The sequence below is a fragment of the Ruditapes philippinarum genome, unplaced genomic scaffold (assembly GCF_026571515.1).
Source record: "Ruditapes philippinarum isolate M1 unplaced genomic scaffold, ASM2657151v2 ctg234_1_1_1_1, whole genome shotgun sequence".
In the NCBI taxonomy this organism is placed as follows: Eukaryota; Metazoa; Mollusca; class Bivalvia; order Venerida; family Veneridae; genus Ruditapes; species Ruditapes philippinarum.
Genome location: NW_026854287.1, coordinates 17,198 through 38,040, shown reverse-complemented (window position 1 = coordinate 38,040; position 20,843 = coordinate 17,198). Strand labels below are relative to the sequence as shown.

At 33.4% G+C, this 20,843-nt stretch overlaps 1 protein-coding gene across 1 annotated transcript; it reads right to left on the bottom strand.

Annotated features, from left to right (window-relative positions):
- Positions 1 to 11,207: 11,207 nt before the first annotated feature.
- On the bottom strand, positions 11,208 to 12,613 carry LOC132739670 (microfibril-associated glycoprotein 4-like). Its single transcript, XM_060727428.1, has one exon. The coding sequence runs from the start codon at positions 12,509 to 12,511 to the stop codon at positions 11,585 to 11,587; it is 927 nt and encodes a 308-aa protein (XP_060583411.1). The 5' UTR covers positions 12,512 to 12,613; the 3' UTR covers positions 11,208 to 11,584.
- Between the last annotated feature and the right edge of the window lie 8,230 nt (positions 12,614 to 20,843).

Here is a 20,843-nt window from a genome sequence, read left to right as displayed (position 1 = left end):
GTCTTCAATATATGGTACCAAAGTAGCTATGAATGGAACCAGATATCCTTATATGAAACCGAATTATCAATATATTAATTCATGTTTACAATATATGAAACCATTTCATCAATGTATGGAGCCAAAGTATCAATATGTAAGTTGATTATCACATTATATGATACCAGATCTTCAATATATGGATCCAAGTAAGTCATGTATGAAACCATATGCCCTTATATGAAACCGAATTATCAATATATTAAATCAATTTTACAATATTTGAAACCAGTTTATCAATGTACGTAACCGAAATAGCAATATATAAGTTGATTTTCACATTATATGATATCAGTTCTTCAATATATGATACCAAAGTAGCAATATATGGAACCAAAATGTCATTATATTGACGGGACTTTTTTAAAGGCTGTATTCTATCCTTGCACCGGTATTACAGTTTCGCGCCAATATTCCTTGTTGAACCGTGCTTCACTGATTGCATAAATAAGGAAATATTTGAATTTAACGTCACATTCACTTAAAATGGACTGGGCAGGCATAACTTATCGTTATATATGTACGAGTTGTATGTCATAATTTAAGCTACTGAGTCGTACTGACCATTAACAAAAACATATTTAAAAAATAAGTTCATCTCGACCTTTACCTTTGATCAAAAATGAGCATGGCCAGTAGGACACATCAAGGTTAATCTGCTCACAAAGTTTAAAATAACCAAATAATAATTGATTTCATGAAAAGTGTATGCCTTGTAATAACATAACCCAGTGACATCGGCCTTTGACTTGTTGACTTGAAAATAGGCTATCTTGGTTCCATATAATGAAAATTGCCATCATAGAATGTAACATCAACTTATATACTGCTACTTTGGTTCCATACATTAATAAAATGGTTTCATATATTATAAAAATGACATAATATATTGATATAAGGGCATCTGTTTCCATATATGGCTTCTTTGGTACCATATATTGAAGAACTAGTATCATATAAAGTGATAATCAAGTCATATATTGTTACTTTGGTTCCATACATTGATAAATTGGTTTCATATATTGTAAAAATGAATTAATATATTGATAATTCGGTTTCATATCAGGACATCTGTTCCATATATGGCTACTTTGATACCATATATTGAAGTATTGGTATCATATAATGTAATAACCAACTTATATATTTCTACTTTAGTTTCATAAATTGATACATTGGTTTCATATATTGAAAAATGAATTAATATATTGATAATTCGGTTTAATATCAGGATATCTGGTTCAATATATGGCTATTTTGGTACCATACATTGAAGAATTGGTATCATATAATGTGATAATCAACTTATATATTTCTACTTTGGTTTCATAAATTGATAGTTGGCTACATATATTAAAAAATGAATTAATATATTGATTATTCGGTTTCATATAAGGATAACTGATTCCATACATGACTTCTTTGGTACCATATATTGAAGAATTGGAATCATATATTGAGAAAATCAACTTATATATTGCTGACCCGGTTTCATACACTGACGGTATGGTTTCATATATTGTAACTGTGGATTTATATAATGGATTCCGGTTAAATAAGAAGGTGTTTTCAATTCATATATAGTCGAAGTGAACTTATATATTATCCAAATGGTTACATAAATTGAAAAAGAACAATACCAGACAGCCATGGCTTTCCATAAATAGCACTTTTACAGGCTCGTGAAGTAGCTGCATCCTTGTACAATAGCACATGTCTAGTTAATAAGTGACATTCATATAAATGATGTAATCTAATTGGTTATTTATCTCGTGGCCAGGACTTAGTAACTTGTGGCCACGACATAGTATCTCGTGGCCACAACTTAGCTACCTCGTGGCCACGACTTAGTAACTCGTGGCTACGACATAGTATCTCGTGGCCACGACTTAGCTATCTCGTGGTCACGACATTGTATATCGTGCGCACGAGATAAATAAAAACATACACATGTCACCTTTGTGCCACCGTATGTAACACCTAGGTTTGGAAATTTACGGAACAATGTTAATGTTACAAACATTAAATTAAATAATATCATGTCAACAATTACAATAATGGTGTTCTGAACTTAGTAGTTTCCATAAATTATGTAGTTACAATTAATTTAAATTTACTTTTTTATAGAAAGAGGCTGAAATGCTGTTAATAAGATTAATCAACATAAAGCTTTATAAATGTTTAGATGTTCAGCACATAAATTATTCATAGAAGAATATAAATATGAATTCACGAATATGTACCAAATACAGCATTAATCAAGTTATCTTTGCAAAGGAAAATAATTTGAACTAACTAAGCTAAGTTTATTTATTGTGATATGTATAAGAGAAGTTCAAACAGTATATTTTACATATGTAGGTATCTGCTTTTATATTATTATATTCTGTATCTACTTCTGTGACTCATATTTACATTTTGATATTTTATAGTAGTTTTTTAACTGTATACCATGAACATTTCTTATGTAATGTAAATATGTTATATCCGCCACGGTAACTTGGAGATGAACATTTGTTTTTGCCATTAAAATATTTGACTTGACTCTTACAACACCCTTCAAAGTTGTAAATATTAAAAAATATTACGTAAATCGAAATCGTTTTTTTTTTGTGTGTGACATTTTTTTGTTTTTTGTTTTTGTGAAATCAGAGATTTAATACCAGTATGTTATACGTTTCTTTATTCACATGGTCCTGCAAAATTTTACTGAACCTGTATAATATATGAATACGAAAATAAGAAACAGAAGTTAACTCACAAATTAAAGTAAGTGCAAATTAGTTATACTTTAATAAAACATTATTTTACCATTAACGATCCCGTTTACTTAAAATAACCAAAGGACAGTGAAACGAACTGCCAAAGTCATTTGCTCTTTTACTTAACAGTATCGAGATGATTTGCTAATGTGCTTGTATTATCAAAACACACTTTTGATCTATTTACTGGACAGTAGTGGATCTAAAACTATAAATTGTAACAACTTGGACTTTGTACAAATTATATGTAAACAACCTGTTATCTTTTAGAGAAAAATCCTTTCATCATATAATATTTCAGCTTTCTCTTAGATTGTCATAACATCCTTTGTTTCTTAATTACTAGGTATACATGTACCTTATCTTGAAAATCTTAAACATTACCAAAAGTCATCATGCAAGGAAGATAAATAAAAAGAAGGTCACTTAAATATGAATATGAAAATGTTCACACTTTTTTTTATTTTCTATAACAAAAACTCTCTAACACTTTTAGCACTATATTGTTTTAAATTAAATCGTCTTTATGAGTTTTAAGAGAATTGTTTACTTACTATGATAAGGGGAGAAGCCATATGGTGGCAATTCAAGCAAGAACTCATAGAGAAATGGTAATAGATCGATCGACACTTTTTATATATTAATATAATAAATATGATCTGCTGAAAACATTTCTATTTTTTATGTGTTCACTCCCACATTTTTAATAGCAGTGTCCCAGTTACTTTACAAGAAACTCTTCCTTGTCTACCGAGAAGAAGGAAATTATTATTTCAAACATTGTTTTTCTTTTTGAGATTCTTTATCGTTTAAACTGGGACTTAAAATATTTTATGTCCCAGATTTAAACTAATTTTGATAGTTTACGCAATGAGATAGTATTTGTTGCATGTAATTGCAATGCACAACGGACGCTCAATATATTTATCTTTTTTCAATTTGAATGATCGAGGTTGCACTGCATATGTTAAGATCTTTCATTCTTTGCTTCTTATATTTGCTTTTGATTGAACTGATCACATGAATACTACAAGTTATCAATATCAACCGCGATATCAAAACGTTTGCTTTATCTATTTATTTCTCTTCTTTGGCGATCAACAAATTCAAAGGCCTCACATATGTTATCTCGAGCGTCGGCGTCGGTGTCGGCGTAACCACTTATGTTAAAGTTTTTGTAACACCTCAAATGTTTTCAAAGTCCATTGACATATGGCTTTAAAGCCTTGCCACTCGTTCACCATCATGTCCCCCAACTTATACACAGGAGGAGAAGGTAACTGTATATCAAGCATTTTGACATAATTATGCACCTTTTTCGTTAAAGTTTGCGTACCACCTTAAATATTTTCAAAGTCCATTGACATGTGGCATTGAAACTTTGCACACATATTAACCATCATGCCCCCAACCTATAGACAGGAGGAGGTAACTCAATCAAGCATTTTGACAAAAATTTTTACTTAGAATTTAAGTGCCACCCCAAATATTTTCAAAGTCCATTGGCACATGGCTTTGAAACTACGCATAATTGTTCAACATCATGCCCCAACCCGTAGACAGGAGGAGGTAACTCTATCAAGCATTTTGATAGAATTAAACCCCTTCTTCGACATAGAATACACGTTTGCATACCACCTCACATATTTTCATATTTCAATGACATCTTGCTTTGAAACAAGTTGAAATTCTATACACTTCTTTGAGAGCATAATCAGGACACTCTCCAAAGCCTATAAGGCCGGTAACTGTTACATGGATTTGAAAAAAATGTCCCCTTTGTGAACTTAGAAAATTTTACATTGTCAAGGCTCTTTTACTTTCAAACACTAAGAATAGTTGAGCGTGCTGTCCTACTGACAGCTGTTGTTTATACTCTGAGGGCAATAAGAAATATATCCTGTTTTGTTGTTGGGAGTTATAATTATCACAAAAATAGTGATTTTATACATCTCTTATTTTCTGCAAAAGAGGGTCTAGCATTTTATATCTCCGATAATAATTTTATGCATTAATTTACGTGTTTTTTTTAAACATCGTTTCTCACAGTACAACCTATTAGGTTTCGCTTCCCGACCACGGCGTGTGCGATAAGGTGATTTTTGTCTACATTTTTGTTTATAGGACAGGGATCGATGCCCCCGTAATATGGCATTTTACCTCTAAGAACTGTACATTAACCTGGACGTAGCGTAAGTCAACCTCTGACCATGGTGAAGACATCTGCGATATTTAATAAAACATCAAGGAATAAAAAGGTTTCAAACCATTTAGAGGATAGTGTACAAACACAATTATACCAATTACCTCAAAATCCAACACTTACCTTAATGTTGCAGTCATAGGTCACTACCTCAAAGGTCCCATTTGTGCGTGTGTTCGTGCGTGTATTGTTTATTTGCCCTCGCCGCCGGAATTGTTACAGCGAACATACACTTCTTTATAAAGGACTAAATAAGAGTACGTGTATATATTCGAAAGGTTATATCAGCGCATGCATGCACGTGTGCACCATAATTCACGTCTCAAAATCATCACAACGTACGTATAGTGAAACACAAATAACTTGGAATTTTTCAGTAACTACGTTAAAATTAACAAAAAAAAAGAACATAAATTGAAGAAGCTTCACTTTGTTTTCTTGAAATATTGTTTTGAAAGTAACCATGCATTTGTTCGAAGTCAAATCACCTATAGTGATTGAGTGAGTGGCGGCATGGCCGAGTGGTTAACGCGTCGGACTAGTAATCTTATGATTGCTAACCGCATGGGTTCAAACCCCGTCAGGGGCAAGTCGTTGTTTCCTTGAGCAAGAAACTTTACACTCATTGCTCAGTACTGGTTGGTTCCAGGAACGGACTCGAAAGTTTATAGCTTCCTTCACAATCGAACTAAAATAAATTCTGTATAAACCAAATCACCTATAGGCAGAAATCTTTGCGGCCATAAATTATCGCAAGACATATTCAAAAAAGAAATTATATGTATGTTCTCACTCAGCAGTATAGAATGCCGGTCTCGACTTGCCACTTGCCGTTTGCCACTTGCTATTTCTTAAATAGATTAGATATCAAAGTTAATATAAAAATAGTAACACATACGCGCACACACGTGCGCACAAATTTTAACAAATAAACTTGTAAAGTTATTTCAAATCCTTTTTCTATTTTCTGGCTTTTTAAGTATAACTATTTTGCTTCTTAATGGTGTTTGCTCTGACAAATACAATACAAAGAACGAATTACGAAAGGAAGGGTTAACAAGGGAGAGCTATATTCACCGAACACAGTCCCGACTAGTGCCAAAATAGAGAGAAATAACGAATCCCACAAAGGCGTCGAAAACGGCAAATTTGTAAATGTTGCAGGCCCAGTTTGATTATGTCTGTTTATGCACGGAAGTGTAAGCTACCGTTCAAGCCACCGAGCACCGGCTTCAGCGGAATTTGACATTTAAACATGAAAATGGTAACATTTTGAATTTAGAAACATCCACAGATATATTCATACGGCGGTTATCATGGAACCTTTAATGTGGCACTTTCATGCCATTCCTTGAGAAGCGGTGTATTGCCCTTAAGGAAAAGGAAGCGCGTGCAGCATAAACGAGAAAACAATCAGCGTAACAAAATACAATGGAATTTTGAAAGAGGATCAGAGGTTATGAAGCCTGCATATCACAGATAAGACGTCAACAGACACATTTTAAATGCAGGCAACATATCCAAAGGGTGATTCAACATCATTCAAACTGGAATATTGGAACCACCCAACTGAAGTAAAAACAAAAAGTACATGCACCACAAACATAACAATAATGTCGTGCTTAACTAGTTCTTGCTTCCAAAACTGTATAAAATATGATAAGATCAACAAGGAAGGGCGGCGTCCGCTAAAAACTTTAAGCTAGTGCTGAACGATTTATAAGGATCGGGAATATAACAACACATGACCATCAACAGGCATCATATGGCATGTAAATTAATTTATTTAATAATACTTACAATATATGTGAATATAATAAGATGAATGAAAAGAGATAAAGAAGAAGCAACGCAGCGGAAAGAATATTTGTTATCAAACAGCAGACAGATTGAACAAGTAAAACATTACTGCCGAGAGGTCGAATCGTTTCTTATTTTGCTTATATACCAACTGCCGAGGTGTCGGAATGTCCCGATACCTTAAAAAGTAGCAAGTATTAAGTAGCATGTAGCAAGCGGCAGGTAGAAATATCAAGGGACAAGTTGCGTGTTGTGACCTGCATTCCATTCTCGAAATTTTATTCATGGAATAATTGATAATGGGTAATACGAATGCATTAAGTCAGTCATATTTCGTTAATAATCCTATTGTCCGTGTGTCTAAACGTTTCAAGTGGTAAGTGGCAAGCAGCATGCAGCAAATAGCAATTGGTGTGTAACAAATGGAAGTAGCAAATGGCAAGTAGCAAGCAGCAAGCAGAGATGCATTTTATATCCCTCAAAAACTTTAGAACGGAAAAAGCCGAAATTGAGCCATATTTCTGATCAAATATTTGACGTGTTTGAAGCGAAAGGTGGAATTGTTTGGGAAGATCTTAAGTTTAACTTATTTTTAGCCCATTTCTGAGTTAATAAATATTTAGGTGCATTTTGAATATATTAATTATATAAAGATTGAGCCAGATGATTCTTAAAAATATTTAGTTAATTGTTTTTGTAGGTTTTTTTATCAGAAATGGTATCATTACTGGGATCTCAAATTAAAGTAGGTCTCCTTCATAATTTTAGATTATAGTGAAAAACTATATACAGGGACAGTGAAACTTGCACCTCGCACAGAAGGAAGGACGGTCAGACGGACGCTTTAAAATATATGCATTACAAATTAATAAGCATGTATCAACTATGTTACACCTAAAATAGCTATGATCACAGATATACCGACAACACAGGATGTGCTATCTGTAGATCAGCACGAGGTAAGGTTAATGATATGCATCGGCTATTTTTAGGTTACCTCACCAAGACGTTTAAACTCTACGTTATAAAAGACTCAGAAGATCTAAACATAACTCGATCATGCACTAATATTCTGTGATTCGGTCACGATCTTTTGGTAAGCAGGACCGCCCTTTGGAGACGGTATACTACTACAGTAACCATTCTCTATTGTATAACACTAATGAAGACAAAAACCAATTATAAAAGAAACTAACTTTTGCGTTTTGAAAAAGAATTTAAACGGAACAATTTCGTTTATAATATATTTCTTTCTTCTACTTACGCTTTAAACCGATAAATCAAGTAAAAATAGAAATCCTATATTACTTCGTCTGATTCCGCAGTATGACGGAATCGCCCGAATTGTCACGATTGCAATCGGAAGTGCCTCAGCTATTATCATTAATCCAAAGAGTGACGGAAAGAGCCGAAAAGTTGCGATTGACACGATTGCAGCGGAAACATAGACTGGTTTCCCGTTCAATCATGCACTAACAAATGTAAGCAGGAATAACTTTTCCAAAACAAATGGCTGTGGCCGCAAGCCAAAAACTTTTTCTTGTTTTCATGTTTGTAGTTATATTTGTGTCATTTGTTATAGCAATAATAAGAAAGACAGAACGGTATCTTACAGGCGGCTCACAAGATTTTGCGGTTTTATTTCCCGTTCCTGTTTGAAATTTCACCGCTTCATGGTTTTTCTGTGGACATTGTGAGCGGCCTATTGTGTTGTGCCCATATTTTGATTATAATGGCGGAATATGAACGTTTTCAAAAATTAATAAAAAATTAATTTTTCTTGGTTTTAAACCATAAATTCTCTATAAAAGTAATATAACAAATTTGAAAATTTGACAATTTTAAATGGACGGATACTTGACTTCAGGATAAACCGGGTCCCTGAGTAGAATCACACACTTTCCATTAGCTCCATGGATAAAATACTCTCAGATTAAAACGAAAACAGTATTTCATACACTGAATGGTCTATATGCATTGCAATTATGGCGCCGCCACAATATGTTTCATAATTCATGTAGGGTTATGGTCTATTCTGTACTGAACTGAAATCCTGTCAGGTTATATGAGGTATATGTGTTGATTTTAACACAGCTGTTACGAGCAGTTAAGGACTATTTAAAAAATATGACAAAAACATTCTTAACTTTTTAATGAATGTACGAATATAAAGCATACACATTTAAGTACATAAGATTGTTAAACATTTATTCATAAATACCTGCACAGGGAAAAAAGATTTCTTTTAGGTACATAAGTACATGTATATCAAAATCTAAGATTGGAATATCTACTAGGAAAATTTAAATTTGTAAAACTTATAGAGATAAATGTGTAATTGAATTAGACATTTCAATCGTGTAAAGTGGTAGTGTTTCCAAACTCTATTATAAAAGATATAATTATTGACACAAAAAGTAGTACTAAAAAGTGAAATTTCCTCGGATAAGCTGAATAGTTTTAATAATTTATGAAATGATCACTATATAATCAACATTTTATTACATTAAATATGTGCTTACAATATTTAAAACACCAATCATAAACTTAAGAAGTAATGGTACTTTAACGTTAAATAATAGACAATAACAAGTGAGTGTTATGAAGTGCGATTAAAACACCAAATATACCTTTCTATACAATATTACAAAAGATGTTAAATAAAAAAGCCTAAAGGTATTTTGGTTACAAGTGTCGACAAGCAAATTCGTTGAATTTATATCCCCCGCCGAGTACTGGTTATTATTAACACAACAACTGAAGACATAAGGCTTTATTTATATATTAATCATGGCATAAACTGGTAAATATTCTTTGAACTTGAAGCCTTGTCCTTCAACAAGAATTTTTTAAGTTTTCACTAAAAATACATATAAGGAAATCTATGACCCCTGGAGTGGGGCCAATTTTGACCCCAATGGGGCTAAAATTTGAACAATTTTGGTAAGAGGACCTATAGGTTTAATAATCTTATACCAAATATCAAAGCTCTAGGCCTTGTACTTTCAGACAAGATTTTTTTAATTTTGCATTTTTGAAACTCCTTTTCTGGCCGCTGTGACCTACTTATGCAAACAGAACCGGAACCCATTTGAATTCAACTTTGGCCAGGGGACCACCCTAAGGATCATTCCTGTAAAGTTTGGTTGCTGTGCAGTCATATTGTTTCTGAAGGAATGTTTGTTTTAAAGAAATTGGCTGACGGACGCACGACGACGGAGCGGTGGGGGATCCACAAATAGCTCACATTAGATGTAAAAACATCTTAATCTCCAGAACTTCAATTGCCATTTTCAAGCATAAAAGGGATCTAAATTTTCAATAATTTTTAAATGTTATTGTAGACAAATTAATTTTAATTCTTCTTTAATAAAAACTAGAATGTGTCCCACAGGACACGGGTGCCCCACCGCGCGCACTGTTCTGTCAATCTTATGATCTAGGTCAAATATTTTTTGAAAAACTAAAAAAATCTTTTTTACTAAGTAAAGGGGCAAGCAACTTTAAAAATACTGAATAAATTCCCAGCCAAACCACAAGTTGAAAATGAAATTTATACTAAACTGTAATTAGGGCAATAACTCTAACAAAACTGAAAAAAATCCCATGCAAAGTCCCAGTTCATTAAGCATCACAGTGAGGTGAATCATTATTCCTGTAATTTAGGTGGATGTTGATCATTATTCCTGTAAAGTTGGTCGATCACTAACTCAAGCACTCCTGGGAGCAAGGATCAAATAACAACATAATAAACAGTTTTTTAACTAAGTCAAGGGAAATAAACTCTACAAATACTGGATAAATCCACAAGCGAAACCCAGGGAAGCAAACTAAAATATGCCTGAGCAACTTTCCAATAAAGGTTTAATGACCTCTATGTCAAATTCCTTTTTTGAGTTACATGGCGACAACATGTTGAAAATTGCAAACATTTTTCTAAGTCAAAGGGTAATAACTCGAAAAATACTAAATAAATCCAGACGAAAATTTACCCAGGTGCACAACTACACATGTGATCAACATTCCTGTAAAGTATCATGACTCTAGGTCAAATACTTTTTGAGTTACATGCGACACAAGTTGAAAATTACAAAATTTTACTAACTCAAGGGCAAATAACTCTAAAAATACTAAAAATATCCAGACGAAAATACCCAGGTGCACAACTACACATACTGATCAACATTCCTGTAAAGTTTCATGACTCTAGGTCAAATACTTTTTTGAGTTTCATGCGACACAAGTTGAAAATTACAAAATTTTACTAAGTCAAGGGCAATAACTCTTAAAATACTAAAAATATCCAGACGAAAATACCCAGGTGCACAAACTTCACATGCTGATCAACATTCCCATAAAGTTTCGTTGAATTCCAGCATTAGTTGCAGAGAACTACTCGGAAACGAAATTCGGACAAAATTTTACTGAGTCAAGGGCAATTACTCTAAAAATACTAAAAATATCCAGACGAAAATACCCAGGTGCACAACTTCACATGCTGATCAACATTCCCATAAAGTTTCGTTGAATTCCAGCCATTAGTTGCAGAGAACTACTCCGGAAACGAAATTCGGACGGACGGACGGACGGAAGGACGGACGGACAACGCCAAAACTATATCCCCCTCCCGATTCCATCGGCGGGGGATAATAACCTACACAAATTCCTTTTTGCAATCCAAACAAAATTGTGCTTTTTTTCATTTGTTGTATTTGGTACACTGGAGGTAATGATATAATTTCACAAATATCAAATATACACAGATTTATAACCTGTAGATCTATTTCTTTCGACGAATTTTCATTTCTACGGTTTCCATCGAAGTGTAAGGTCCTTTCCACTGGTACCAGTTTGTACCCTTTCCGCGGACGTTAGAACCATACAGTCCATTTAGGTTTGAATGATGACAGTCACTATACCACCACGCACCGTGAAACTCAACTGCACAATTAGATTTGTACAGGTCGTTGTCTCTGTCATTTGTAGAAAACTTCATTTCATTATGACGCGCAAGAGCGTCACCTGCAGTACCAGAGTATCCGTCAACATGCAGCTTGTAACTGGATTCAGAATCACCAATAAAAAAATGACTGTACTCTGCAAATGCAGATTCTCCTTGAAAGCTGATAAGCTCAACTCGAAGCTGATATTTGCCTTGGCTGGTGATCTCATGTATAAAGCGGTTCCCAAGATAGAAATTATCTCTGAGATTACCAAAACCAGTCTCATATTCGTCCCATGTCTTATAAAAGTCGCTTTTAGAAACCCGCCTTTGTATAACAGTCCATCCACCACCTGATGTGTTCATATCGCAACGTACTGAGATGCCTTTCTTATTGGAAGTAGGGTAAATAGTGTAAATACCAGTTTTATTGTGACCTTCATTGTAAATATCTCCACAGTCAATGGGTTTTGGTTTATGTACATTTAACATAAGAGCAGAAATATGTGCAATTATGTCTCTTTTTAACTCCGCAAGATCTGTTTTTGTGGCAAGGTCTGTCCTGTTTGAATCACATGTACACTTTAGACGGTTTGAAATGTTGGCAAAAAAATTCTCTATGTATTCATTTGTGTCAGAAGATCTATCAAAGTCTGACTCGCTACTTTCATCACTTTGCATCTTCACCAGAGGAATATATATGTTACTTTCATGTTTTGCAGCAACGTATCCTAAAATAACAGTTATGGCAAGTATCCTGCACATTTTAGTAGATTTCCCTTCAATCAATTTATATTAATTGTTTATGGATTTTTTTTAATCACAAACTGTAAATCGATGTTAACTTAATTAACAATCTGCGGCGAACGACTTGTAATTGCAAAATGCGAATGAACAACTCGAACATGGTATAAATACATTCTCTTCAATTCATAAACAAAGGAGAATCTGAATATATAAGGAGATCAAATGAATGCAGACATTGATAGTGCGAAAAACTAAACAAGATGAAAATAGACATATCTCTCATCTTATCAGCAAACAATTGGATGATCTTGATAAAAACAGATTCAGACAGAAAGAAATGTCAAAGTTTGAAAGAAAATATAACATCTAAAGTAAACGTTGACTTTATGTAATTCAAACTATACAACAGGAAACAACAACAAAACTGAAGTTTGCAAATAGCCTTATATTTATTTGTCATTGCATCTCAATGCGTTTCACATCGTAGTGATGGTGACAATTTTTGATGTATTATACATATTTTTTCCTAAATATAACTTTAGTGTACTAAAATCCTCTTGAGTAATCTAACTTTACCATTAATGAAAATAACAGTCGATAAAAAGTTTTACACCTTTCGTACTATTTTTTTTACCCTGTAAGTATGTTAAAATCTTTCAGGTATTTTTCTTTATTTTGAAGAAATATGTACAAGAATGAAAACAAATTGATTTTTCTTTTCACTTTAGACAAAATAAACTTCACTCAAATAATAATGTTGATATGACTTTGATACAATGATGTATTATGTATAAATTACGTATACTTAAATGTCCCAAAACAGAAAACTTAATGGTCAATAAATATACATAAAATTTGATCATTGCAATAATTACACTTTCCATAAGTATTTCAAATATTGAAAAAACTACACAATATATCATTTGGGTATTCTTATAAAATATTGCTGAAAGGAAAAAAAATGTTGATGTTGTTCTAATTGATTAAGTATGAAAATTTGTATGATGAATAAAATATTTTTTTAGAACAATTTATTGTCTGCTATATAAATATATATGTAATATCGGATATTGTAGCTTATATTTAGCAACAACATCCATGTATATTTAATTCATTGTTTGTTGTCATGTGAGCTATTAAACACTCACAAAGTTAATATATCTTGTATTAAAGACCTTCTATTATGTACCAATTCACTCTTAGTTAACGCCTGTTTCATTGTTTTTTGTTGTTGTTTTTTAAATCGAAATATCAAATATCACTTTAATTTTAAGTAACATAAAAGCAAAAGTAAAACCTTATCATTACTTTAGGAACTCCTAAACTCTAAAGTTGCATGACAAATACACCGATGTTTCATTTTACTGGACGATATTCATACAAGAATTGTACGGATCGAAATTCCGGCCCTACCACAATGTAAGCTATCATTTATTTCAAGCTTTCAATAAATATTGAAGCATTAAAAAGAAACACATAGCTGTAAATAATGTACAAAATGCCCATAGAGACAAAACGACAATTTTATTTGTTACAGTTAAGGTATGACCCACCTTATGCATTACCTATGGTGTTCCGTTTCGACAATCGTGATTTTTTTTTCGTTCTTACCTGCGATGCACGATGGTGAAAAAGCGATGGTACGATGACAAGATGATGAAAACACGATGGCGCGATGGTGAAAACACGATGGCACGATGGTGAAAACGCGATGTTATATCGCGTTTTCACCATCGTACCATCGCGCTTTCACCATTATGTCATCGCGTTTTCACCATCGAACCATCGTGTTTTCACCATCGTACCATCGCGTTTTCACCATCGTACCATCGCGTTTTTACCATCGTGCCATCGCGGTTTCACCACCGTGCCATCGCGTTTTCACCATCGTACCATTGCCATTTCATTATTGTGCAATTGTCTTCCGGTGATCATGCGCAATGGTACATTTTTATCAACAATGTATGCCTTCTCATTATTTAACCCCGCACCCTTTCTATTTGCATACCTTTGAATTCTTAGTATTTAAAACATGAAAAATTACAAAAAGCAATCGCTCAAAAATTTAGAAACTTAAAGTCATCCTTGTGCACTGTACATCTGAAGTTCAAGTTGATATTTTAAATACAGCAAAAGAAAAAAATCAAACATATATATAGCATATATAAGCATATATCAAATAGTCTTTCTAACATTCTAATCATTTACAATGACATGTCTTATATCCCATAGTTAAAGGAAAAGATGTTTTAGTATTAGACAAAAATATATTACAAACATAGCAAGGTTATGTGAGTAATTATTATATGTCAAAGTATAAATCAATGAAATATTTGTATAAGAGTCTCGGAATGTACATGATCAAGTAAGAGGTGAATACGATTTTAGTTATCTTAAAATTATTTTATCCGCTTTTCATAATTTCAAATATTCGCTCTTGTTTACTGTGTTAATGAGATGTTCAAGCTTGAATAACAACAACAACAACAAAATATTTATTTGATAAGAAGGCCACCGGCCCATAATATACAATGCAACATGGCCAATCATTTTACGTACCCCGATTAATATCATCTGATATACAAAGAATATGGTGTATATAAATGAAGACATTACGTATTGCTGTATCACAACTTGAGTTCATTTATGAGTAAAAATCATTTAAATTTGTTCTTCGATAAGTATAGTTGGCGTACTTCATTATATTTAAAGCAATGAAAAAAAAGCATGAAACTCACAATCATTAAATGAGATATTTATATTATTTAAACAAAAGATACAAAAGCGTTGTTCTCTTGGTATATTTAAATGTCTGCCGACTTCTATTTTAAATTTGTGGTTAGAACATCTAAACTAAGAAAAAGATTTTTTATAAACGAATGGTAAATCCAATATTAAGTATTTTTCTACATTTAATAGTGATTTAAAATCTCTGAAATGAAAGCATCGACTGAATATGCCAATTTTGAGTGTAGCAATCAACCAGTCTCTGTTTAATCAAATGGATAAACAGGTCAGGATTACCTTTTTCTTGCAAAATCCAGGCAAACCAAAAACCATACTCGAATAATATGTTTTTTATCTTAGTAGCTAAATTATATCTCCCACTATCATCATGATTTTTTAACATAAGATAACACTGTCGTGGATATCTTGATTGTCAATAATTTACACCAATACTTAACACGGTTAGTCATATAAAATAATAATGGTAATCTGCCACATTCTCCTAATGTAATTGCGGGTCTGTAATAGTAATTAAAAAATTCTTCCATTCATCGCTCAGCCAAGCGCATTCAAATATGTAATGAATTTCATCGCCTATCTCATTGTTACAAAAGATACACATTCTCTAATTGATTTGGTTTGGGCCCAATTTCTGATTTCTATTGGTTATGTATGGTTTCGTGTAAGAATTTTTTTCGTAATGTAGAAAAGGCTTAGGAGTTGATAAAAGTTTTTTTTCCGAATTCAAATTCTTTCTTGAATATTCTGTAGAATGTACCTTTGCTAGAATTTTCAATAGGGAAAACCAATCATTTAGAAAAAATAGTTTATGTCTTATTGCGAGTTTAAACCACTCGTTTCCAAAATTTTGTGCATTCCATATATCAAATAAACCCCATTTAATGAAACAATTGTCTAAAGGTTTGCAATCTAAGGATTTTTTGTCATATTATTTTCACTTATTTTTTTGAAGTATTATATATAATATCGTATGATTTTTCAGGACGCGGTCCGTTGCTATGAAAAATTGACAGGAAGTAGTATTTTCTCGCGCATGCGCAATTTGCGTAGGGCAAAAAAGCATCGCCCTACATAGAAATGAGGTAGAAGTTCATAGGCAATTCCGAATTCGTTGAAGGTAAAAATTAGAAAATCATATGAAATAAAGACAAAAGCTGCTTTTATAGCTTAGTGGCCAAAATTGCCATAAAAATGCATTGTTTAAGAACTCCACCTTACGAACACGGACCTGATATAGAGATAATTGTGGGGAAATATTTAAATTGGCAAATAAATCAGTCAATTAAATAGTTGTTGAATTCGACCATATAAAAAAAAAGAAATTTTATGATTTATAAAACCGAGGTTAATTATCAATCTGAAAAAGCCGGAGCACGTGATAATGTATTTAAAATTTAGTTTTCAGTTTACCTAATTTTATCCTTTATCCGACTTGACTGTGATGCCAAACAGATTTGTTTTAAAGTCACATATCTATTTAAATAATTTTTCAAACTCTTGAGAAGTTAAGATGTGTGGTGAAATAACACACATTTTATCCGGCTCCCGGTTTTACATGGAAATGCACGTCACGTACACTATTTGTCACTTCACAAAATCAATTAACATTGATAAGATTGGTAAAAATAAAAGTTTAGTACCGGGTTAAGGTGTTACCTATTTTTAATACTAACTTGGTGGTAGTAATGATCCCGAATGACCAGAGTATATAACAATACTGAAGTGCTGCATGGGGTTATTGTTTTTATAGCTGCCACGAATCTGTTATTTCTGTTTCATCTTTATTATCATTTGTATGTTATTATTTCATTGAAATTGTATCGAAGATGTTTGGATATGATAAAAGTGTTCATATAGTGAGAAAGATATGTTATCCGATATCAACGTTAGCCTGCTTTTTGATACTGCAAAGCAAACTAGATATATGTCCATAGGACACGGATGCCCCCGATAAATTGCATTTTACCTTTAAGAACTACCTTAACCTGCGTGCTGCGCAAGAAATCCTCTGAGCCTGGTAAAGACATCTGCCAAACATTTAATGATACAATGAAATACAGGAATGAAAAAAGTTACAAATCAAAGACGTTAGTAGACAAAAACTTTTCAACCAATGACCTCGAAATCTAATATTTACAATGTTGCAGACATAGGTCCTGTGCAAAGAACACCGTCTGGTCGAAAAGATATATGTAAAATAATTTGACAATCCATCAAGTAACGACAGAGTTATTATGTAAACAGGATTTAACGTTTTGCCTCCAAAAGTGACCTTGGCATTGATGATGCTTACATATGTCTTGCATGCAACACATATTCGACAAGTTTTAAGATAGACAATTTTTGTCCTTTGCCCTCCGAGTATGAACATATGTCTTGCATACGACACATTGTTTACTTTTGGTGATCATGTGTATTAATTTCTTTTGAAATTCTATCATGTATGCAGAAGCAATAGACAGGAATCAAACCGAAGCTACACATCAACTATATATTAATACGGTAAGTCAATCCCTTGCTGTCACATTGGCCTTTGAGCTAAAGACCTTGGTCTTCATTCGTTTAAAATGAAATATTATTTGCATGCAAAACTTAGGGGCCGGTCAACACTATAAGAACTATATGACAAAAGCACTCAGTTGAAACTCTTGATGTATGCAAAAGACCGGGTTCTTGCACGCAAATAATTGGTATGTCTCACTTTAGTTTGAAATTCCATGATCCATGGAGAAGATATGGGCCGGACACGAACTCTAACATCACTTCGGACAAGTCACATTGAAGGTTCCATAATAACCGCTGTAAGAACACATCTGCGGATGTTTTAGAATTCAAAATTTCCCGATTTTCATATATAAATGTTGTATTCTACTTATTAGTGCGAGGGGCGTGGACGGTAGTTTGCACTTGACAGTTCCGACCCTGGAACTTATCAAACCGAGCCTGCAACATTTTCAATTTGCCGTGTTGGACTTTTTTCGGGAATTCTATTTTCTCTATCTTTTCTCTAAAAAATACTTACCCTGCAGTAACCTTGAGATTTGAACATAGGACCTGGGTTTTGCGCGCGACACATTGTCTACTTATGGTGGCCATGTGTACTAATTTTTTTCTGAAATCCTATCATTCTTGTAGAAGTGATGTGTGGTTCTTATCGTCTCAAATGAAAATTGGTAGACTGAAATGATCAATGTTTACATGCAAAAGTGAAATATTCAGAAAATTAAATGTGTAATAATAAACTTAACACATCTGCGGATGTTTCTAAATTCAAAATTTCACCATTTCAGTGTTGAAATGTAGAATTCTGCTTAAGCCGGTGCTAGGCGGCGTGGAAGGTTACTTGCACTTTCCAGGTACCGTCCATGAACGGGCTCAATCAAACCGAGCCTGCAACATTTTATAATTTTGCCGTTTTGTGCTTTCTCCATTTCATTGTCACATCCGTGTTATTTGTGCCTTGTGGCTCCCAGTACATTTAATCAATGATGTTATATGTTCGATCCTTGAAGATCGTTCAGCACGATATTATTGTTGTGTATACATTTTAGATGGTATTTTAGTTTCTTGTATTTGGCCTTTCTCAACTTGGGTGGTTCCAGTATTCCTACTTGAATACTGTATAATCACCCTAGGATATGTTGCCTGCTTTTAAAATTTGTCTTTTGACGTTTTATCTGTGATATGCAGACTCAATCAAACCGAGTCTGCAATTCTTATGAAATTTTGTTGTGATTTATGCTTCCGAGGGATCACTTTGTTTCCAGATTTTCGTAACCTCAGATCCCCTTTCAAAATTCCATTTTATTTAGTTCCGCCAATTGTTTTGTCGTTTAGGGCGCACGCATCCTTTTACTTGGGGACCATACGCCGCTTTTCATGGAATGACACTACTGTGTCACATTAAAAGTTCTATGATAACCGCCGTATGAACACATCTGCGAATGTTTCTAAATTCAAAATTTCACCATTTTAGTGTTGAATTGTTGAATTCTGCTTAAGCCAGTGCTAGGGGGCGTGGACGGTAACTTGCACTTTCCTGTACCGTCCATGAACAGGCTCAATCAAACCGAGCGTGCAACATTTTATAATTTTGTCGTGTTGTGCTTTCTTTAGGGATTCTGTTTTTCTCTATTTTACGCATGAAATGCATCCTTTTTTTTACTGTTCTTATGTGTCTCGCGATCTATCTCGTCTCTATACATAAAGAAAAGAATCTTTGAAAAAGATACTCGGCCAAGGTAAACCTGCAACCTGCTATCGGAGTTTTGTATATATGGGAAAATATTTCCAGTACCTGCACAATATTGACAGTAATTACCAGTGCAAATTGTCAGTTGCTGAAGGGCTTTTTCAGACATGGAAATTAGAGTATAATACGAATAAGAAATCTTCAAAGTAGAACTTCTTCTATGTAATACAGTATTTTTGTATACGTGTGTATATTATTTCTTCGTGTGTATATTATTTCTTCACAAAGATTGTAATCATATGCGTGTGTTGACTTTGATTCATAAATCAGATAACAAGAGCACCGCTAGGCGGAGCATTTTATGCCCGAAAGTGTTTTTTTAGTATTGATGAAGTATTTGTAAGACATTGGAAAATTGATTAATACTTAAGTTATTGAGCAGAAACTGTTTTCAGTTTTAAGGTTATAGTGCCTTTGACCTTGTGACCCCAAAATCAATAGGGGTCTTTTACCCAATATGGACAAACATCCTATGAAGTTTGAAGATTGTGGGCCAAATGGAACTTTAGTTATGCTCAGGAAACTGTTTTCAGACTTAAGGTAATAGTGACCTTGGCCTTTGACCTTGTGAACCAAAAATCAATAAGCATCTTTTACCCAATATTCACAATCATCCTATGAAGTTTGAATATTGTGGGCCAAATGAAACTTAAGTTATGCTCTAGAAACTGTTTTCAGTATTAAGGTAAAAGTGACTTTGACCTTGTGACTACAAAGACAATAGGGGTCTTCTACCCAATATGGACAATCATCCTATGAAGTTTGAATATTGTGGGCCAAATAGAACTTAAGTTATCCTCCGGAAACTGTTTTCAGACTTAAGGTAATAGTGACCTTGACCTTTGACCCCAAAACCAATAGGGGTCTTCTACATAATATTGACAATCATCCTATGAAGTTTGAATATTGTGGGTCAAATTGAACTTAGGTTATGCTCCGAAAACTGTTTTCAATATTAAGGTAATAGTGACCTTGACCTTTGACCTTGACACCCCAAAATCAATAGGGGTCTTCTACCCAATATGAACAGTCATCCTAAAAAGTTGAATATTGTGGGTCAAATGGAGCTTAAATTATGCTCCGGAAACTGTTTTCAGTTTTAAGGTAATAGTGACCTTGACCTTTGACCTTTTGACCCCAAAATCAATAGGGAACTTCTACCCAATATGAACAATCATCCTATGAAGTTTGAATATTGTGGGCCAAATGGAACTTAAGTTATGCTCCGGAAACCAAATTTCTAACGGACGGACAGACGGACGCCAGGGGGTATAACATAATATGCCGTTTCGGGCATATAAAAATATTTTAAATACTATGGATAAGATAATAATGACTTATATAAATTCA